The sequence below is a fragment of the Wyeomyia smithii genome, chromosome 2 (genome assembly GCF_029784165.1).
Source record: "Wyeomyia smithii strain HCP4-BCI-WySm-NY-G18 chromosome 2, ASM2978416v1, whole genome shotgun sequence".
Lineage (NCBI taxonomy): Eukaryota > Metazoa > Arthropoda > Insecta > Diptera > Culicidae > Wyeomyia > Wyeomyia smithii.
In genome coordinates this window covers 153,291,592-153,312,167 of record NC_073695.1, presented here as the reverse complement: position 1 = coordinate 153,312,167, position 20,576 = coordinate 153,291,592, and the positions used below count along the sequence as shown (strand labels likewise).

General features: G+C 39.3%; 1 protein-coding gene across 3 annotated transcripts in view; it reads right to left on the bottom strand.

Moving 5' to 3' along the window:
• The window catches only part of LOC129725653 (1-phosphatidylinositol 4,5-bisphosphate phosphodiesterase gamma-1), a 603,559-nt gene that overhangs the window by 350,093 nt on the left and 232,890 nt on the right, over nt 1-20,576 (bottom strand). For all 3 annotated transcript variants that reach the window (XM_055681705.1, XM_055681704.1, XM_055681706.1), the window contains exons 5-7: nt 16,456-16,716; nt 16,150-16,264; nt 15,914-16,095 (exon numbers count right to left, since the gene is read on the bottom strand). In XM_055681705.1, the coding sequence (XP_055537680.1) occupies nt 15,914-16,095; nt 16,150-16,264; nt 16,456-16,716 (558 nt within the window). The remainder of the gene's footprint in view (nt 1-15,913; nt 16,096-16,149; nt 16,265-16,455; nt 16,717-20,576) is intronic.

The following is a 20,576-nucleotide window of genomic DNA, read 5'->3' as shown; positions in this document are numbered from 1 at the left end:
AGTCTTTAGAGTAAATAAAGCGGACGATAGAGTTTTTTTTTTTTGTTTTCTTGGACAATTTATACGGAGACTACGGTCGGAACTACGAATAACTAACCAAACCAACGAAGATAAAAAAATCGATGTGAGCACTGGCACCGCAAAACGTTTGTGTTAGTGTGTACCTTAGTGTACCTTAGTCAGTACCTTAGTACCTTAGTGAGTTCAAACTCGTTTTTCTCAAAATCAGTTCATGCTAGAATAAATCTTTCGCCATATTTGGATTCAGGAGACCTTCTATAAAAATGCAAAGTTAAAAAATGGAAAAATAAAACAAAAATCTACTGTGAGAGACTGAGAAAATCAAATTTCCATGAAAATTCGTACTTTGGTGAATTCAAACTTGTTTTTCTCAAAATCTGTTCATGCTAGAATAAATCTTTCGCCATATTTGAATTCAGGAGACCTTTTTCTAAAAATGTAAAGTTGAAAAATGGAAAAACAAAATAGAAACCTACTGTGAGAGACTGAGAAAATCGAATTTCCATGGAAATTCGTACTTTAGTGAATTCAAACTTGTTTTTCTCAAAATCTGTTCATGCTAGAATAAATCTTTCGCCATATTCGAATTCAGGAGACCTTTTTCTAAAAATGTAAAGTTGAAAAATGGAAAAACAAAATAGAAACCTACTGTGAGAGACTGAGAAAATCGAATTTCCATGAAAATTCGTACTTTAGTGAATTCAAACTTGTTTTTCTCAAAATCTGTTCATGCCAGAATAAATCTTTCGCCATATTCGAATTCAGGAGACCTTTTTCTAAAAATGTAAAGTTGAAAAATGGAAAAACAAAATAGAAACCTACTGTGAGAGACTGAGAAAATCGAATTTCCATGAAAATTCGTACTTTAGTGAATTCAAACTTGTTTTTCTCAAAATCTGTTCATGCTAGAATAAATCTTTCGCCATATTCGAATTCAGGAGACCTTTTTCTAAAAATGTAAAGTTGAAAAATGGAAAAACAAAATAGAAACCTACTGTGAGAGACTGAGAAAATCGAATTTCCATGAAAATTTGTACTTTAGTGAATTCAAACTTGTTTTTCTCAAAATCTGTTCATGCTAGAATAAATCTTTCGCCATATTTGAATTCAGGAGACCTTTTTCTAAAAATGCAAAGTTGAAAAATGGAAAAACAAAATAGAAACCTACTGTGAGAGACTGAGAAAATCGAATTTCCATGAAAATTCGTACTTTAGTGAATTCAAACTTGTTTTTCTCAAAATCTGTATATGCTAGAATGAATCTTTTAACATATTTGGACTTAGAAGACCTAATTCTAAAAATGTAGAGTAGAAAACTTGAAGGACACAGCTACAATCTCCCTCAGTAGAACATCGTTTTTGACTTTCTATGAAAATACGTAGTTATGTGATTTTGCACTGAAAAATTTGGTAACTTCAAAATTAACTTTTGTTAATCGTATTTCATCTACTCGACATAATTTGATGCAAAGGACATTTGATACGTATGATAAATCCATGCGTTTGTTCAATCAGTAGGAAAAAATAAAAAAAGGCACAGACATATTTGGGTCTCACATAAACTGGGAGGGGTTCAGAGGGGTGGCACCCTTACTAAAACTTAGAGCAACTATTCCCCTTGAATAATATTCCGAGTTTACTCAAATCGGCCGCAGCATCGCTGAGAACGACCATTTTCTAAAAAAAAGTTCCGTCCCGGGTCTTTACGGGTTAAACAGTGTGAATTTGCTTTCAGCGTGCGAAAGAAATAATCAACTCATCTATTGTTTGCCTTTCTTCTAGAAAGGTATAGCAATCATTTGCAAAGCCGAAGATATAAAAGTGCTCCAAAGGGCCGAATGGCATATATCATTCGACTCGGTTTAACGAGCTGAGCATTTTCTGTATGTGTGTGTGTGTGTCTGTGTGTGTATGTGCAGATTTTTATTCTCACTCACTTTTCTCAGAGATGGCTGGACTAATATTCATGAAATTAATTGCAAATGAAAGGTCTAGTTGTCCCATAAGACTTTATTGAATTTCATTATAATCGGAATAGAGGTTATATATCAAAATGTAAAAATCACAAAACATAATTATCTCAAAAACTAGACAACCGATCTGAACAAAATTGGTTTCAAATGAACGGGCTACCTTAAAACCCCTTAACTTTTGAATTTTATAAAGATTGAACTCGTGGTTCAAAAGTTACGAATAAAAACGTGTTCTGAAGACTGTTTAGTCTCACTCATGTTTCTCAGAGATGGCTTAACCTATTTTCATAAAATCAGTGTCAAATGGAAGGTCTAGTTGCCCCATAAAACCCTATTCATTTGTTTTGCAATCGGACTCTTACTTTGCCTGTTATGTTCAAAAATGAGGAATCTAGCTACGAAAAAAAAAACATATTCCGAAGAATACTCAAACTCACTCACTTTTCTCAGAGATGGCTGAACCGATTTTCACAAAATTAGTGTCACATGAAAGGTCTAGCTGCCTCATAACATCCTATTGAGTTTCACTGCAATCGGACAGTAACTTCGTTTGTAATGTATCAAAATGTGAAAATCACGAAACTTCATTATCTCACAAACCATACAACCGATTCAAACAATATCGGTATCAAATTAACAGGCTAGGTAAGGGTTAACAATTATTTATTTTCACTCCGCCTGTTATTGAATTATTGAGAACTGGAGCAGAGGGTCCAAAGCCTTTGTAAAAGAGGATGGTTGCAACAGCTTTTAACCATGGCTGTTGCGTAAAATGCAATGGTTGAAACCCCTAAGCTAAGGTGTTATGCGACCCGTGCCGATGGATGACGTGGTGGGGGGGGGGGGGGGGGTTAATAAATACCCAGCCTCTAACGGAGCCTGTGGAGCACCAGGGCACTCTTCAGAGTAATTATCCCTTACTGCATCACGCGGGTCACTGATGCAGCGTACTCTTTTTTACCCAGCGACTCGTGGGAATTTTATGGATCACATCAATTACCAAAATTCGGCCACCGGCAGCCTTTCTTTGCCGGTACCCATGGACTTATCGGAGTGTAGTCCAATAAAAACAAACGCACCGGGCAGAACAAAGGAGATGGAGCATGAGGATGACTTCAACCTCGACAGCGAATCGCTGGACGGAGGACCCTCTGCTTCATCCTTAATCCTACGTTCTCCACAAGGGAATGACGAAAGTCAAATGGACTTACTTCCCGGTCCAGATACAAGGCCCGATGACGAAGGGAAACCCGAATCATCGGCACCCCTTGTCAAGCGACTTTCAAATTCGCAAAGGCGGCGACTGAGCAAAAATCTTCGCTCCGGTCTTTCGTACGAAGAAGCCAGGAATCTGGCCTTCCTTCCGACAGAGCAGCATGCTCAAACAAACCAAGTCGCCGTCAAGCGTCAGCGGTCGGACGACTTGGTGTCCCCAAACACCAGTACTAAGTGTCCACAGCCTAAAAAACTGCGGAACGGTACTGGTTACTTCTGCTACCCACCCCAGCTCCCTACTCACAACGGACCAGCTTCAGACTGTCCGGACCACCATCCTCGATTACATTGCTGACCAGGAAAATCCACCAAACCCAAGTTTAACGGTTGCCATCTAAAAAATGGCTTCCTGCAACTTGCCTGTGCTGACACCGACACAGTGCAGTGGTTGGAAAGGGAAGTACCGTGGGAGGGAGCACAGCTTCGTGTATACCATATGAAGGATCTGCCGAAGGCCAGACGCTATGTCGGTTACTCCGCGGACAGTGCGAACTCTCCGGACGACAAGATCCTTCGTTCACTCCATAATCAGAACGACCATCTCTCTACCAAAATGTGGCGAGTCTGTAACCGCAAGTTGGTAAAGACCTTGGTCGAGCTAGTTCTGGATATCGACGAAGAATCGGCCAAACTCATCGAAAATGGAAACCATGAACTGCACTACGGTTTCGGCAAAGCACGCATCCGAAAGGTAAGCGGAAGGCCGAACGTCACAGGCAGGAAAGACTCCGTCGCAATGTCAAGGAAGGTTCGTGCGGGTAACTCCTCCGGGAGTACCCTGCCATCACCCAGGCAAAGCGATCCTGCGAATGGGCAAAAGGTTCGCCTGGGAAACTCCTCCGGGAGTGCCCCACAACCACCCAAACGCAACCCTGCAGCTGGGAAGGTACGCGCAGGATGCTCCCTCGGGAGTGCCCTGTCACCACCCATACAACGCAACCCCGCATCTGCTCGGACGGTTCCGCCTAAGACTCGCAAGAGTGTGAAGCGTACAAGCGAATCTCCATCACGCAAAAGGCGCCTCGGGTGTTCTTTGCAGGAGATTCGCCAAAGAGCAGCTAGCGGCTGCATTCATCCAGGAGCCGTGGATCAACGAATCCAAAGTTCTCGGACTTAACGCTCCTAACGGTAGGTTAATCTACTGCGACACGCAGTCCAAACCAAGGACTGCAATTCTGCTAAATAGAGAACAAAATTTTTTACCTATTACAGAATTTATCCAACGCGATGTCGTTGCCGTCACGGTTGAAGTAGCGACAACCAGAGGAAAGCAGGAGATGGTTGTCGCGTCGGCCTACTTCCCGGGCGACCAAGGTGATACACCGCCACCCGAAGTTGCTGCGCTCGTGCGGTACTGCAAGGCCATCAACAAGCCGTTTCTGATCGGCTGCGGTGCCAACGCCCACCACACGCTCTGGGGCAGCTCGGATACCAACACCAGGGGTGAGTACCTACTTGAATACCTTACTTCTAACGATGTCAATGTATGTAATGTAGGGAATAACCCCACTTTCATCAACGCTATCAGACAGGAGGTCCTTGATCTCACTCTGTGTAGCGCCTTTATTTTTGAAAGGATTAAAAATTGGCATGTCTCCGATGAACCTAGTTTATCGGACCACAGACACATTGTTTGTAATATAGAGGCTAACCCTCTGAAAAGAGAGCTGTTCAGAAATCCTAAGAATACAGTTTGGGAATTCTTTACGGAACACCTGATCGATTCACGAACTTTCAGTTACAGTAACATTCGAAATTCAGTTGACCTGAATTCGGCAGCAAATGATCTACAAAACAGAATCATGGATGCTTTTAATGCAAACTGTCCACTAACACAGCGGTCAGTATGCCGTGACGTACCCTGGTGGAATGATCTGTGACCTTCGTCGGGAAACTAGGCGGTTGTTCAACAGAGTAAAAGTCACATCTAACTGGGACGACTACAGAGCGTCCCTCACTAAGTACAACGCCGAGCTACGCATGGCTAAACGGAAATCCAGAGTTAGTTTCTGTGAAAGAATCCAAACTCTGCCGGAAGCTACGCGGCTCCAAAAGGCGATGTCCAAATACCATACTAACGGTTTAGGACAAGTTAGGAAAGATGATGGATGCCTCACTGTCACTACCAAGGAAACACTACCTGTTGGCCCGCCGACTGTTCACGGATGCTTCAATAGGTTGGGCTCTAAGCTCACTCGACCCTATGAAGTCTCCAGGTCCATACGGCATACTACCCATCTTTCTTCAAAAATCGGCCGCAGTTATCACGTCCGAACTCATAAACCTCTTCAGAGCCAGCTTTATCCTGGGCCATATTCCGGATAACTGGCTGAAGGTGAAAGTAGTGTTTATCCCCAAAGTTGGAAAAAAGGATAAAACCCTACCTAAGACTTTCAGACCCATAAGTCTGACTTCATCACTCCTCAAGTTGATGGAGAAAATAATGGATAAATATATCCGTGATGAGTTTCTTAAAGACTCCCGCTGAATAGGAACCAACATGCCAATCAAAGCGGCAAGTCAACAGAAACTGCTCTTCACAGCTTAGTGACGTTGATTGAAAAAGCCGAGTTATCAGGAGACGGCGCTATGTGCCTTTCTTGATACTGAAGGGGCCTTCGATAACACGTCCTTTGCATCAGTTAATACGGCTCTCTCCAATCAGGGAATCGACCACACTTCAAGGAGCTGAATACAAGCAATGCTCTCTAGCAGAGTGATCACAGCAACCTTGGGAGATTCGTCTGTAACAATGTCAGTGATCAAGGGATGCCCGCAAGGAGGAGTTCTCTCGCCCTTGTTATGGTCACTAGTTGTCGACGCACTTCTCAACAAGCTTTCGCAGCTTGGATACGAGGTCATTGGATACGCTGATGACATCGTCCTCATCGTCAGAGGTAAAGATGACGCAACTCTGTCGAGCCGAATGCAAGCGGCTCTGGATGCCACCACGTTATGGTGTCTACAGGAGGGTCGAAACATAAACCCCTTAAAAATAGTCTTAAGAGCCAGTTCGCGAGAACCGCAACCACCTTTACAAGGGAGGTTGTATCGAGGTTCTCCGATCGGACTGAAACTTTCAGGGTTTGTTTATGCATATAATAGAACAATGTTTTGCATAATGTCAGATTTTTTAAAAAGGGGTAAGTGGGGTAAAAAAGCACGTCAAAAATTGATGTCCAAAAATTGCTAAAAACTTAAAATTGATATAACTTTGTGCAAACTGAATCGATTTTCATGAAAATTGTCATGTTTATTCTACTTTATAAAGGGAACAAAATGAAAGTCGTTGAAAGTTGCTATCGAGAATACATGATGAGATATTCGTATTTTTCTAAAAAAATGAGGTGATTTTCACAGCAGTTTTTCTCTTGCCAACAGATCTAGGATTAAAATCCAAATAATACGTTTTGTAGTGCAACTCAAGAGCTTTCATTAGATATATTCGAAAAATGCGCCGTTATAAAGATGCCTAAGAAAATCCAATTTTTCTATAACATGTCATTGACCATCATTTCTAACCCATTGTGCGAGAAGCGAAATTCCGTTTTGCGTCATTGTTCTTCCATTGAGCTATAGTTTTCAGGTTATGTTTGATTATGGACTAATGCAATAGTTTGAAGAATTTGAGGTTATTGGAAAGGGGGTTAGTGGGGTAAACAGGCTCTTCAAAATCTTATATTCAGAAACTGCTCAAATCGTAAAATAATTACTCTCGGCTTACATTCGAAGTTACACGATGGAATGAGAGGTTATTTTGAAGCCAACAAGAGAATGAACGAATGTCAACAAAGCCACGCGATACTTTTTGTTGAGCTTTTTTTTAATGTGCCATTTATAAATTAAATTACCATAAGAAAAAAAGCTTCACCGGAAGATGCTCATAAAGGAATGAGGTCAAAAGTACACCCTTCTACAGGAATAAGGCAATTCAAACCGGAAATGTATTTATCGGTAGAACAAATAACCAGAACTAACCTCTCATTTCATCGTGCAACTTCAGGAATAAGCCGTTTTTGCGGATTGAGCACTGTATTAAGAACAAGATTTTGAAGAGCCGGTTTATCCCACTAACCCCTTTTCCAAAAACCTCAATTTCCGCAAACTATTGCATTAGTACGTAATTATTTACGATTTGAGCAGTTTCTGAATACATATAAGATTTTGAAGAGCTTGTTTACCCCACTAACCCCTTTCCCAAAAACCTCAAATTCTTCAAACTATTGCATTAGTCCATAAACAAACATAACCTTAAAACTATAGCCCAATGGAAGAACAACGACACAAAACGGAGTTTCGCTTCTCGCACAATGGGTTCGAAATGATGGTCAATAACAAGTTATAGAAAAATTGGATTTTCTCAGGCATCTTTATAACGGCGCATTTTTGAAATATATCTAATGAAAGCTCTTGAGTTGCACTACAAAACGTATTATTTGGATTTCAATCCTAGATCTGTTGGCAAGAGAAAAACTGCTGTGAAAATCACCTCATTTTTTTAGAAAAATGCGAATATCTCATCATGTATTCTCGATAGCAACTTCCAATGACTTTCATTTTGTTCTCTTTATAAAGTAGAATAAACATGCCAATTTTCATGAAAATCGATTCAGTTTTCACAAAGTTATATCAATTTTAAGTTTTTAGCAATTTTTGGACATCAATTTTTGACGTGCTTTTTACCCCACTTACCCCTTTTCAAAAAATCAGACATTTTGCAAAACATTGTTCTATTATATAGATAAACAAACCCTGGAAGTTTTAGTCCGATCGGGGAACTTCGAAACAAGACCTAGTTGCGGTCTTCGCAAACTGGCTCTTAATTCCATTCAGTAGACGAAGGAAGATCTCCATCACTCCTCCAACACTGAATGGAGTCAGACTGGGCTTCAGTAATGAAGTCAAATACCTCGGAATTTTTCTGGATAAAAAACTTAACTGGTCTGCACAACTGGGTCATGCCGCTAAGAAAGCGATCTCGGCGATCTGGGCCTGCAGAACTCTGTTCGGTAAGACCTGGGGACTGAAACCAGACTTGACACTCTGTTCTTACAAGACCATTGCCCGACCAAGAATCACCTATGCTGCCCTTGTGTGGTGGCCTAAGGTGAACGAAGTGACTGGGCACGCAAAACTCAAAAAAGTTCAAATACTTGCATGTCTTTCGGTTACCAGCGCTATGCGAACAAATCCAACTGCAGCCATGGAAGCAATGCTCTGCCTACTGCCTCTACATCTTCATGTGAAAAAGGAAGCAGAGCTTGGCGCTCTAAAGTTGCAAAAGAGGAAAACTATACTCGAAGGGCCACCTTCGCATACTTAGGGAGTTCAAACTAACTCCGCTCTTAAATACAGTCTCCGACTGGATGGACGTTAGGACCAACATGGATATTCCGTATAGAGTGATGGAAACAAACCGCTCTATGTGGAACAATGGAGGGCCTGCTCTGTAAATCTGAACCAGAGAGTTCAGAGCATTTGCTTTGCACTTGCGGAGCTCTTGCTTCTTCTAGGTACAACTTCTTAGGAAGTTACCTTTTAACTCCATACCAAGTATGGAACTCTAATCTCAAGCCATTAGTTTATTGTTTATTGTTGGTTTTGAATCATCTGACACATTGGTGGTCTTAATGATAAAATAAACTACTTATTACTACTTAATGTTCACAAACAATATAGTGCACTTCTAAAACATTTAGGCCTGTCGTCTACGGAGAATATGCTTGAACGTTAGTACCGAGATGTTGAAGTCGACTAGATCTGCTACAACGTTGAAGCTAGCTGACATAGAACGGATGGGATCGTGTTGCCCATATGACGCAGAATGATGCGGTAGCGAAAGGAAGTTTCTTCGCCGTAATGTCCTCTCCGGAGCATACAGATGTAACTGCTCTAAAATTCTCGGGGCATCGGTTTCACCAGTTAAAATTTTGAACACAAATAAATCCTGTGAATTGAAACGTCTTTGTTGCAGTGTTTCCATGCCTAAAAGCTGGCAGCGATCAGAATATGCCGGTAGCTGCTGCGGATCTCGCCACGGAAGAAAACGAAGGGCGTACCGTACAAATTTCCGTTGCACTGATTCGATTTTGGCAATCCAGTTTGCGTTATATGAACACCACACTACGGAATTAGTTTCCAGAACAGATCGCACCAAGGAATATTATAATGATCGAAGGCACAGTGGATCATGAAATTCCGCGGCTATCTTGAAAATAAAACCAAGTTGTCGATTCGCCTTTGCTATAATCTCATTGTAGTGTGGCCTGAAGGACAGAGCTGCATCCAACGTTAGTCCCAAGTCTCGAACCTGGTTAACTCTTGCCAGAGTTTGGCCAACCATTGTATAGCTGAACGTTTCCGGATTATTTTTCCTATGGAACGAAATCACACAACATTTCTGAATACTAATTGTCAAATGATTTTTGGAGCACCACTTGATAAAAAGGTCGACTAGTCGCTGGAGTTCGAGACAGTCTACAGTATTTCGTATTATCTTGTACAACTTAACATCATCTGCGAAAAACATACGGCAATTGTCTGGCAATATTAGAGATGCATCATTTATATACAGTGCAAAGAGCAGTGGTCCTAAATTACTGCCGTGCGGAACGCCTGATACATTCGAAAAATTAGAAGAATGCTGTGATCCAATCTTTACGTAAAGTGTACGATTAACCAAATACGACCTCAGCCATTGTACAAGAGCAGGGGCCAATCCAAGTTTTTCCATCTTAGCGAGCAGGATACCATGGTCGACGCAGTCAAATGCAGCTTTCAAATCAGTATAAACCGCATCGATTTGAGCACCTTCGGTCATATTTTGTAAACATATTGCAGTGAATTGCACGAGGTTGGTAGCAGTAGAGCGCTTTGGATAAAAACCGTGCTGATCGATCGTGATATATTGCTTGCAGCTAGCGAAAAGTGCATCATATATTATTATCTCAAATACTTTTGAGCAAGCTCAGAGAGAAGTTATGCCTCTGTAGTTCTGCACATTTCGTTTGTCACCTTTTTTGTGCACAGGGAACATAACCGATAATTTCCAGCTGGTAGGGAAAACACATCGCCGAAGCGACAAGTTGAATAGCAAGCTTAGTGGACGTACGAACACAGCTTTACACTTTTTCAGGACGCAAGAAGGAATGCCATCAGGCCCAGGAGCGAAAGAAAGATTCATTTTGTCGATTGCAGCTTCCACTTGGCGGTTAGTTATTATGAATGAGCTAAAGTCAATGACGTCTCTAGGGATACCATCTAAAGCTGAGCCAATCTCTGCAGCTGTGGCCGTAGAGCTGCGAAAAATCTGTTGAAAGTGTTGAGCAAATAAGGCGCACGTTTCAGATGCCGTGTTAGCTTGACGATCGCCCAAAAACATATTTTTTGGTAGACCATCTTCTTTCCTTTTGCTGTTGACGAACGACCGAAAACGCCGTGGATTTCGTCTTAGACTGTTCTGCATGCGTACAGTATATCGTCTGTACAGGTAGCGATTATAAATTCGATAGGAATTACTAGCAAGATTGAATTCTTGTTTCATTGACGGGTTTCGCGTTTTGCAATACTTGCGCAGTGCCGACGACCGCTGTCGTTTAAGCTGCCGCAAGCGAGTGTTGGACCATGGAGGTTTTGGTACCGGCCGGCGAAGAGGGACACAGTGAAAAAGTGTGTTCTTTATCGTGTCGTTAAAATAACTGATTGCATCATCGAGGGAAGGCTCGTTTTCCAAAAACTGCCAATCAATTTGGGAGATCAAAGTACTTAAAGTGTCGAAGTCAGCGTTGCGGAAATCTAAACTTTGTTCGGTTCCACAATCCTCAAATTGAACGGGTAACATTTGCTGGACAGTGATAGCCAGCGCAGGGTGGTTGGAGTCTAAGGGAACTAACGGCTCATTAGCCTCAGAAAGTTTACACAGGGTATCATTATTAGTCAGAGCCAAATCTAATAGACGGTCATTACTATTAGTCACATAATTCATTTGCGATAGGTGGTGTAGACTGAATCCATCCAACAAAGCAGAACTCCCAGCTGAGATTGCGATTGGATATAGTCAATGACTGGCATATAATTATTCATACGGCTCCAAACCAATCCAGATTGGTTGTAGTCATCAAAAAGCAGCACGAGATCGTCTCGGTTTAATGAAGACAAAACAGATCCAATGGATTGGACATGATTTTCGATGGCAGTAACATCAGCTTTGCGGTCGGGAGGCAAATAGATAACACCGACACTGACTTTGTGAAGCGGCATCGAAACTATAATCCACAGCAGTTCGAGTGTATCACAAACGGGAGCAGGGTCAATATAGCTACAAAAGCGGTTAGAGACAGCAATCAACTCTTCCACCACGCGTCTTAATGCTATTTTTTCGATTGCGATCGCAACAATAAACGGTGAAGGTGCTGCCAAAAAGTTGCCCTGAGTGAATGTTGTCGTCTAGCCACGTTTCAGTCAAAACAATGACGTCGTACTCGCCATTAGTTTCATCAACTATGTTGTACCTAGGTTTACAACAACACAGCAATGCAATCGGGGCCAGCCACAAAAGACAATCAGCAGGACTGTCGCAGTGGCATTTCAGTACCCAGTACCCTTCAGGCATACAGTATAAAAAAAGGTTTAACTAAAGAATTTTATAATGATTAGGCATGTGGTTCAAAAGTTGTGAAAAGAAACATGTTCCGAAGACTTTTCAAATTCATTCGTTTTCCCGAAGATGGCTGAACTAATTTCAACAATCTCAGTGTCAAATGAACGGTTTGGTTGCCATTTCATTTGATTATAATAGGACTTTTATTTCAACCGTTATGTATTAAATTCTGAAAACAACGAAAGTTAATAACTCAAAGATTACACGACTTATTTGAACATTACTACGGACTGTCTCTCAAACGTACAAATAACAAATTTCAAAACAATTTGATACTTGGTTCAAAAGTCTTGGAAAGAAACGAAATTGATTGATCAAAATATATTGTACTATTTAAACGTTCCCGGTATTGCTCGTGATTACAAATCAAATTTCACTTTTTATACTTCAATTATTACTGTTCCATCCGTCACGACAGCAACAATAAGAACGCGAATACATAGACAAGGCAAATTGAGTACATACATCCCTCTCTACCTAGCAGCTCGATGGAGTGAGCACCGATTCATCGATGCTATTCCCATTCATTCTATGTACGACCATTGAAGTGTTCAGTTCGTAGTTCGCGCGATCAAATTTAAATTTAAAGTTAATAAAGATAGTTTGCTAAGTGTTAATCACGTGTATTCCATCGATCGATCAACCGTATACAGTCCACTCTAAACTAATCCGGCCAGGGAATCGTGAACAAACTTTGAGTGTCACGGGTTTCACGTTTCTAACCCACGTCTAATGGTCCATTGATGTAGAACAATTACTTCAGATACAACATCAATAAACGAATGGTCCATCAAGATCCGGAATCGGCCAAGAGCTCATCGAGAAATGATTCTTTTTCATCCGGAAGTCCCCAGAGAAACCTGTAGTAGGGGACATTCATATGTTTGCATAAAAATATAGCACGCGACACCTCTATCTTCAGAATTTTTCATCAGGAATCTTTCATATTACAGAACATAGGCTTCATTGGTCACTTCCGAAACCACCTGGATGCCCCGAAGGGACCGTAGTCAGAGAACTTACATTTTTACATCAGAATATAACGTGTGACACCTCTATTTTCAGGATTTTTCATCAGAAATCATCCAAAAGACATATATTTCCCAATACAGACTGCATTGGCCACTACCAGAACAAATCTAGCCCCGGAGGAACCCGGAATGGGGACATTTATTTATTTATTTATTTCGTCAAGCAAATGTAGACTACAGTTATAATAATACAATGTTTACTTATATTCTATACATTATTTCCAGTAGTTATTCGTTTTTTGATTTGATTTTTGCCCATAGTGATGTCGATATTTTCGCAGTGCTGATTATAGTGACGCATCATGCGATTTATTGGGCCATTTTTTGAGTAGTTAGTTCTGTGAGAGCTTTCCGAAAATATTTTACGATTTCTTAATTGCCGACTGGGTGCATAAAAATTTAGTTCCGATAATAATTTAGAAGATTGTACGCGTTGAGAAATAATGTCATTGATAAAGCAAAGCATTGAAAGTTCGTGGCGTTTTTTAAGTGCTTGTATGTCTATAAGCATGCAGCGTGCTTCATATGATGGTAAGGGAAATACTGTCCAATTTAGCTTACGAAGCGCGTACAAAAGAAATTGTTTTTGGACAGATTCAATGCGTTCTTCATGTGTTACAATATAGGGATTCCATACAATGCTACAATATTCCAGAATTGGTCGGACGTATGTAATATATAATAGTTTGATTGTGTATGGGTCTTGAAAATTATGGCCGAAGCGTTTTATAAAGCTCAGCATACTATTTGCTTTGTTGATTATTGTGTTAAAATGTTCTATGAATTTAAGTTTGGAGTCTAAGACTACGCCTAGGTTCCTTACGATTTTGCATTTTTCTACTGGTTGGTTTCCTAGGAAAATGTCTGTTGGTGGTGTTACTGTTTTTCTGCTAAAGGCTATTGAATTACATTTTTTAATGTTGAGTTGCAAAAGACTTTTGTTGCACCAAGTGTATAATACATTAATTTCATTCTGGAATATTTCGAAGTCTTCTGCATTGATTATTTCTATAAAGAGCTTCATGTCGGCAGCATATACAAGCACATGTATTGATTTAAGAAGAAAGGAAATGTCATTCACGTATAATATAGAAAGAAGAGGGCCCAGGTGAGAACCTTGAGGAACCCCGGAAGTTACTTCTATTGGGTTTGAAAAGGAATTTTAAAAACGGGCTATTTGTGTTCGTTTGGTTGAGTATGACTGCAGCCATTCCAAAAATTTTGTTTCCATTCCGTATTTTTCGAGCTTGAAGAGCAATAAAGGTATATCGATTCTGTCAAATGCCTTGCTAAAGTCCGTATAAAGAGCTTCTTTGTGGTTGCCATTGTCCATTACAGTCAAAGTGAAGGTTATGAATTCCAAAAGATTTGTGGTAGTTGATCGGCCTTTATGAAAGCCGTGTTGTTGAGTTGTAATTTGGTTTTTTACTTGCTTTACATTGCTGCGTAGAATATGCCGTGCGACACCTCTATCTTCAGAATTTTTCATCAGGAATCTTTCAAAAGACATAATTTTGTACATAGGCTGTATTGGCCACTTTCGGAACAACCTGGATGCCCGGAGGAACCCGTTGTGGGAGAATTTACATTTATGCATCAAAATATAGCGTGCGACAACTCTATTTTCAGGATTTTTCAATAGGAATCAACCAAAAGACATATTTTTGAATACAGACTGCGTTGGCCACTCTCAAAACGATCAAGATGCCCTGAAGGAACCAATAGTAAGGACATTTACATATCACCATCGAAATATGGCGTGCGATACCTCTGCCCTCAAGATTTTTCATCAGGAATCACTCATTGGCCACTCCCGAAACGATCCGGATGCCTTGAAGGAACCGGCAGTGGCAGTGGGTGCGTTCTTGAATAAAATATACCGTCAGACACCTCTACCTTCAGGGTTTTTCATCAGGAATGTTCCTAGAGAGTTAGAGACTTAGTTTTGAATACATGCTTTAATGTCGTCTAACCCACATCGTCCCATCGTGCATTAGGTTTGCGAAGAACATGGAATAATATCGGGTGAACGGAATATACTGGCCAGTCAAATCACTGTTCATATAAAACGTATTAGAGAGTTTATCCAAAAAATCCCAAAACGAATTCCTTCGAGGCATCCAGGTTGCTCCAGAAGTGGCCAATAGAGCCTATGTTCATAAATATGTCTTTTGGTTGATTCCTAATGAAAATCCTTAAAATAGAGGTGTCGCATGAAATATTCGATGCAGTAAATGTAAATGTCCCCGTTCCGGGATCCTCCGGGTATTCAGATTGTTCCGATAGTGGCCAACGCAGTCTATATCAAGAAAAATGTCTTTTGGATGATTTCTGATGAAAATCCTGTAAATAGAGGTGTCGCACGTTATATTTTGATGCAAAAATGTAAAATCTCCTACAACGGGTTCCATCGGGGCATCCAGGTTATTGCGAACGTGGCCAACGAAGGCTGTTTTCAGGAATATGTCTTTTGAAAGATTTTTGGTGAAAAATCCTGAAGATAGAGGTGTCCACAATATATTATTATGCACACATGTAAATGCCCCATACTACAGGCTCCACTGGGTACTTCCGGATGAAAAATAGCCATTTCTCGATGAGTTTTTAGCCGATTCCGGATCTTGATAAACCATCCGTTTCAAAAATGGATCTGTCATCTATGCCAATGATTCAAATAAGCATTTTTATCAGGTAATCCAAATCCAAATCCATCTGAAGTTAGCAGATTTGACATGCCTACCGGAGCGCAGGGATATTTCCTACATTCGGTGACCTAGGTTACAGTTCTGGTCAGGAAATAAAATTTCAAAAGTTTTCCAGTTCAATGGTGTTTGAATTATTAAAATCGAATACGATTTGACAAAGTTACAGCGTTTCAAATTTTATCAAAATTTTGCCTATCCTACTTATTTTGACTATCCCCTGTATGTTGACAATATCATTAATCCACTCACCTGAATGAAATCACATAAGCGTTTGATCCTTTATCACTCGGCCTAACTAGAAATGCTCCATCGTTCTGTAAATGATGTAATATAATTTCAGATTGCTCACGACTTGTGTTCCCGTGATACCATTCCTTGCTTTCGTGTTTGTTTGGCTGTGGCACAGGCTCTTTTAATGTAATATAAAATTCCTTAAAAAAAAACAATTAGTGTTTGAATTTTTATTACTTGTGATTGAAACCTACTGCACTTCTAAGAGAATTCTGGCGATAGAAGATGATTAAACTGTACAAATTGTCAAAATAATTGTTCTCCATCAAATAATACTTAGTTACACCCTTGTCCTGTTTTAGTTTTATCCTAGAAACAAAAGAATTGGAAGTAAGTAGAAGGTAAGAATACACGCGATGGTATAAACAAAGTAAATGTTCCATGTAATTTGAAAATGAGCAACTGCAAGCGTGGCACGATTAAACAATGCCCAATCGGAATAGCGTTATGGCACGTGTATATCGTGTTTACTCTAACACTACGAGTTAATTAGATCATACCTGCAATGGTTAGGCTTTCCTTGGCGCCAAAACGACAAACAGTAATCACCAACAAACGTGACACTTTCGCGTACAAGAAATGTTCCATCGCCAAGATGCGCGTACTGTCGTAAAAGACTTTCAGCTTCCTCTCGACCACCTGGTAATTTACCATGAAACCAGTTTTCGCCAAAGTGCAACTCATCATTGGTTATGCTCTCTTTATAATTCGATAAACTAGGCTCATTTTCTTCCTCACGCATATCTTCTTTTTCAGTTGTGCTGAAAGGTAATGCACATTTTATTTCAACATGTCGGTGATAAAAATCGATGGTAAAACAAAATTAATCTACCTATGTGCGCTGTAACGAAATTTGGTAATTAGATTAGCACATACACTTAATTTCTCAGGAAAAAGGGGGTTGCGTATCTCTACAGCATCAAACTTTGGCTCCAAATAATAATTTTGACAAGGAATGAAAATCGGTAGCGAACCAGCCTGACTCTAAGCCACCGTAATAGAGCAATAAAGAAACTAAAATGTAAAATCGAAGCTCGCATCGAAATTTGTCCTATTTTAAATGCTTCTTGCATTAAGTATGAGGCGTTAAAGTTTAACATGAAACAGTTTGTTTGAATAACCAGAATAATTCAAAATTGGGTTGATTAGCTGTACCAGTTTTTTGTATCATCTGAAAGAGCTGAATGTTCTAAGCAAAACGTGATTTAGGTTTATAAATCACAAATTGAAACTGCTCGGTAATGCTACAATGACAGTTCGCTTATGTACCAACTGTCATTCAAGCGATTTAGTGTGTTGTTTATTCTTTACTACGTCGTACTGCCACTAATTATATTGAATGTTGAATTTTCTGGATCCATACTCACTCCGGAGTCAAAATGTTCACAGTATTCCTTTTCTCATGTTCTGATTCTAGTTCACATTACATTGAACACAACGAATTTGGCTAATGAATTCAGATTATAATTTAAAATTATTAAAAAAGAAATTTTTAAATATTTTTGCCTTTCTCCTAGAAAGGTATAGCAATCACTGAAAAAACCAAAGATATAAAAGTGCTCCAAAGGGTCGAATCTCGTATATCAATCGACTTAGTTCGACGAGCTGAGCATTTTCTGTGTGTGTGTGTGTGTGTGTGTGTGTGTGTGTGTGTGTGTATGTGTGTGTGTATGTAACGCTCTCCCAATGTCACTCGAGTTTCTCAGAGATGGCTGGACCGATTTCCATGAAATTGATTGCAAATGAAAGGTCTAGTTGTCCCATAAGACCCTATTGAATTTTATTGTAATCGGATTTTTAGTTTCGAGGTTATGTGTCAAAATGTTAAAATCACAAAACTTTATTATCTTAGAAACTACACAACCGATTTGAACAAAATTGGTATCAAAAGAACGGGCTTGTTATTTGAACCATTTGTAAAATAATTTTTTAATGATTGGACATGTGGTTCAGAAGTTATGCACAGAAACACACACACAGAAAGTTATGAAAAGAAACGTGTTCAGAAAACTTTTTTAAATTTACTCGTTTTGCCAAAGATGGCGTGACTGATTTCAACAATCTTAGTTTTAAATTGAAGGTATAGTTGCTTTATTGGTACCCATTGAATTGGATTATAACACTGGTTGAGAAAAACGAAAAAAATTTGACCTTCGGGGCCGTACTTGTGTTGAACAGTGTAATCGGACTTCTATTTTAACCATTATGTGTTAAATTGTGGTGGTCCCCGTGGTTCTGTGGTTAGCGATGTCGGTCGGCCAGCTCTCCCACACGGTTGTGATATCGGGTTCGATTCCCGATCGAGTCGACGATCTTTTCGAGCTGGAAATTTTCTCGACTCAGCACTGGGGTACGGTGTATCGTTGTACTTATCCTACACATGCAAAATGTGCCAAAAACAATATCGATAACGAATTCTCTCAACTAATCTAGTTGATCGAGACCGCTATTAGCCCCAAGGCTAAGCGTGCGATATTGTTTGTTGTGTTAAATTGTAGAAATATTGAAAGTCTATTCTCTCAAAGACTACACGACTTATTTGAAGAAAACAGGTGTCATATGAACAGGTTGTTCCTCAAACTTACAAAGAATCAAAACCCAAAGGCTGTTAAAAACTAGCTGCTTTAATCAAAGTTCGAAATTAGGAGGAAATTAGGAAATTAGGAGTCATTATGATAGAGAAACTATTTATTTAGTACAAATATTTCGTCAAGTTTCAAATACTATGCTCCAATTATTCCTTCAAATACAACATCAATATTCTAAAATCCAAAGAGTGGATATACCTTTATTAAATAATATTTGGCAATTGAAGGATATTTTCCAGGAACCGGAAGTTGCAAATTCGGATTTCAAAATGAAGTATGAAGTTGATTCCTGGCCTCTGAGCATCATCCCGGGTACTGAAAAACTCAAATTGGGTAATGTTTGTCCCTTTTAGACTGGTTTCCAGAAACCGGAAGCTACTGTCTAGTAATTTAAAATGGCGTCTGAAGATGATTTCTGGCCTCAGGGTATCATACCGCTACCCCAAATCGTATCGGATGATATTTGTCACTTTAGGCTGTTGATCGCAAACAGTCTCCATCTTTGCCATCGAAATACCCAGATTAGGCAGTTCGGCAAGTTAATGATGGATTTTATGATTTCATAATTATCAGGCAACCAGAAGTGGTCATTTGGATAAAAAATGGGGTTTGAGGTCGGATTCTGGTCACTGGGTATAATCCAGGTTTCAAGAACCCAGATTGATTGGTATTTGCCTATTCATTGGATGCCCCTCAGAAACGATCAGTAATATCAACTGCGTTCAAGAATTTCATTTTCACTGATAAGATCATTCAAATTAATGTATAAGGAACAACATTTAATTATAAATTATTTGAAATCTACTGACTAAAGTTGACATAAACAATCTAAATATTTATACGCAGTATATGAGAACAAATCGATTATACCACGATCAAAAACAAAATGACATCATATATTTGAAAGAATTTAATGTTATTTGCATGTGTATGTGTTAATGTATGTTCATATGTGTGTGAATGTTATATTTTAAATGTTCGGTATAGTTGTGCTGTTGGTTACCAAAAATTTGTTGTTCAGGATGAATAACAAATCCAGGAGAAATTATCAAGGTGTATTTTTTAAGTGTTGGTGTAAATCTATTTTATCAAATAATAAGTTCGAATGAGAAAGGCTGGGTCTCACCGCTAGGTGGATTAATTTAGGTTTTTTTTTTCATTTTGTTAGCAACGGTATATTTTTCCAAGATGGAAAATAGCCAGAATAGAATTCATAATGCACAAATGATACCAGACAATTATTCAACATAGATATTAAGAGCCAGTTCGCGAGAGGCGCAACCGCATGACGAAAAAAATGCATTTTTCTTTTAAAAAATGTAAGTTTTCATGGTCATTCTACTCTTCTCAACATCGCACTATGGTCGGAATCGTGAAATTTCACGACAAAAATCTGTAAGTCGGAAACCATAGATGCTAGAGATTTCTTGTCTTCTAGAAAGTTACTCTACTAAGAGGAATCTATCGTTTGGTATGACTGGTTACTAGGGTGGTCCTATTGTACTCAAATAAAAATTGTAACTTTTTTATCTTATGACATAGCAATATTGTCTTCCACAAAATTGTAGCTAATTTAATTTCATGAAACTTCGTTAAAAAAATTATTGCTCTATCTCATTTTTTCACTGTTCTAGGGCAATTTTTCCAAATTCATTCAGGGTGGGTCTAAAAAAAACACTATTATGGCCCTAGTATTTTCAGCTTTATTTGGATTTGAAAGCGGTGTTCGAGTGACTTTTAGGGCGTAAAAACCTGCATATATTGACACTAATAGATAATTGCTAACTTTTCAGAGAAAAAAGTTACAGGTATTTTTTCGTTCTAGAATGACATTTTTTGGAGGCACCCTACTCCCTTGTTTGCACATATATGCAACAACAACACGTTTAGGATGAAAGTACATAGTTTCACCTTCAAAATCCATTTTGTAGAATTAGTCAACTTTTGTTCCCTTTAGGGTTAAAATGCATTTAAAAACTTGGAGTTTTCACACAAAAATTTGCTAATCTACCATTCAAAACTATCTAGTTATT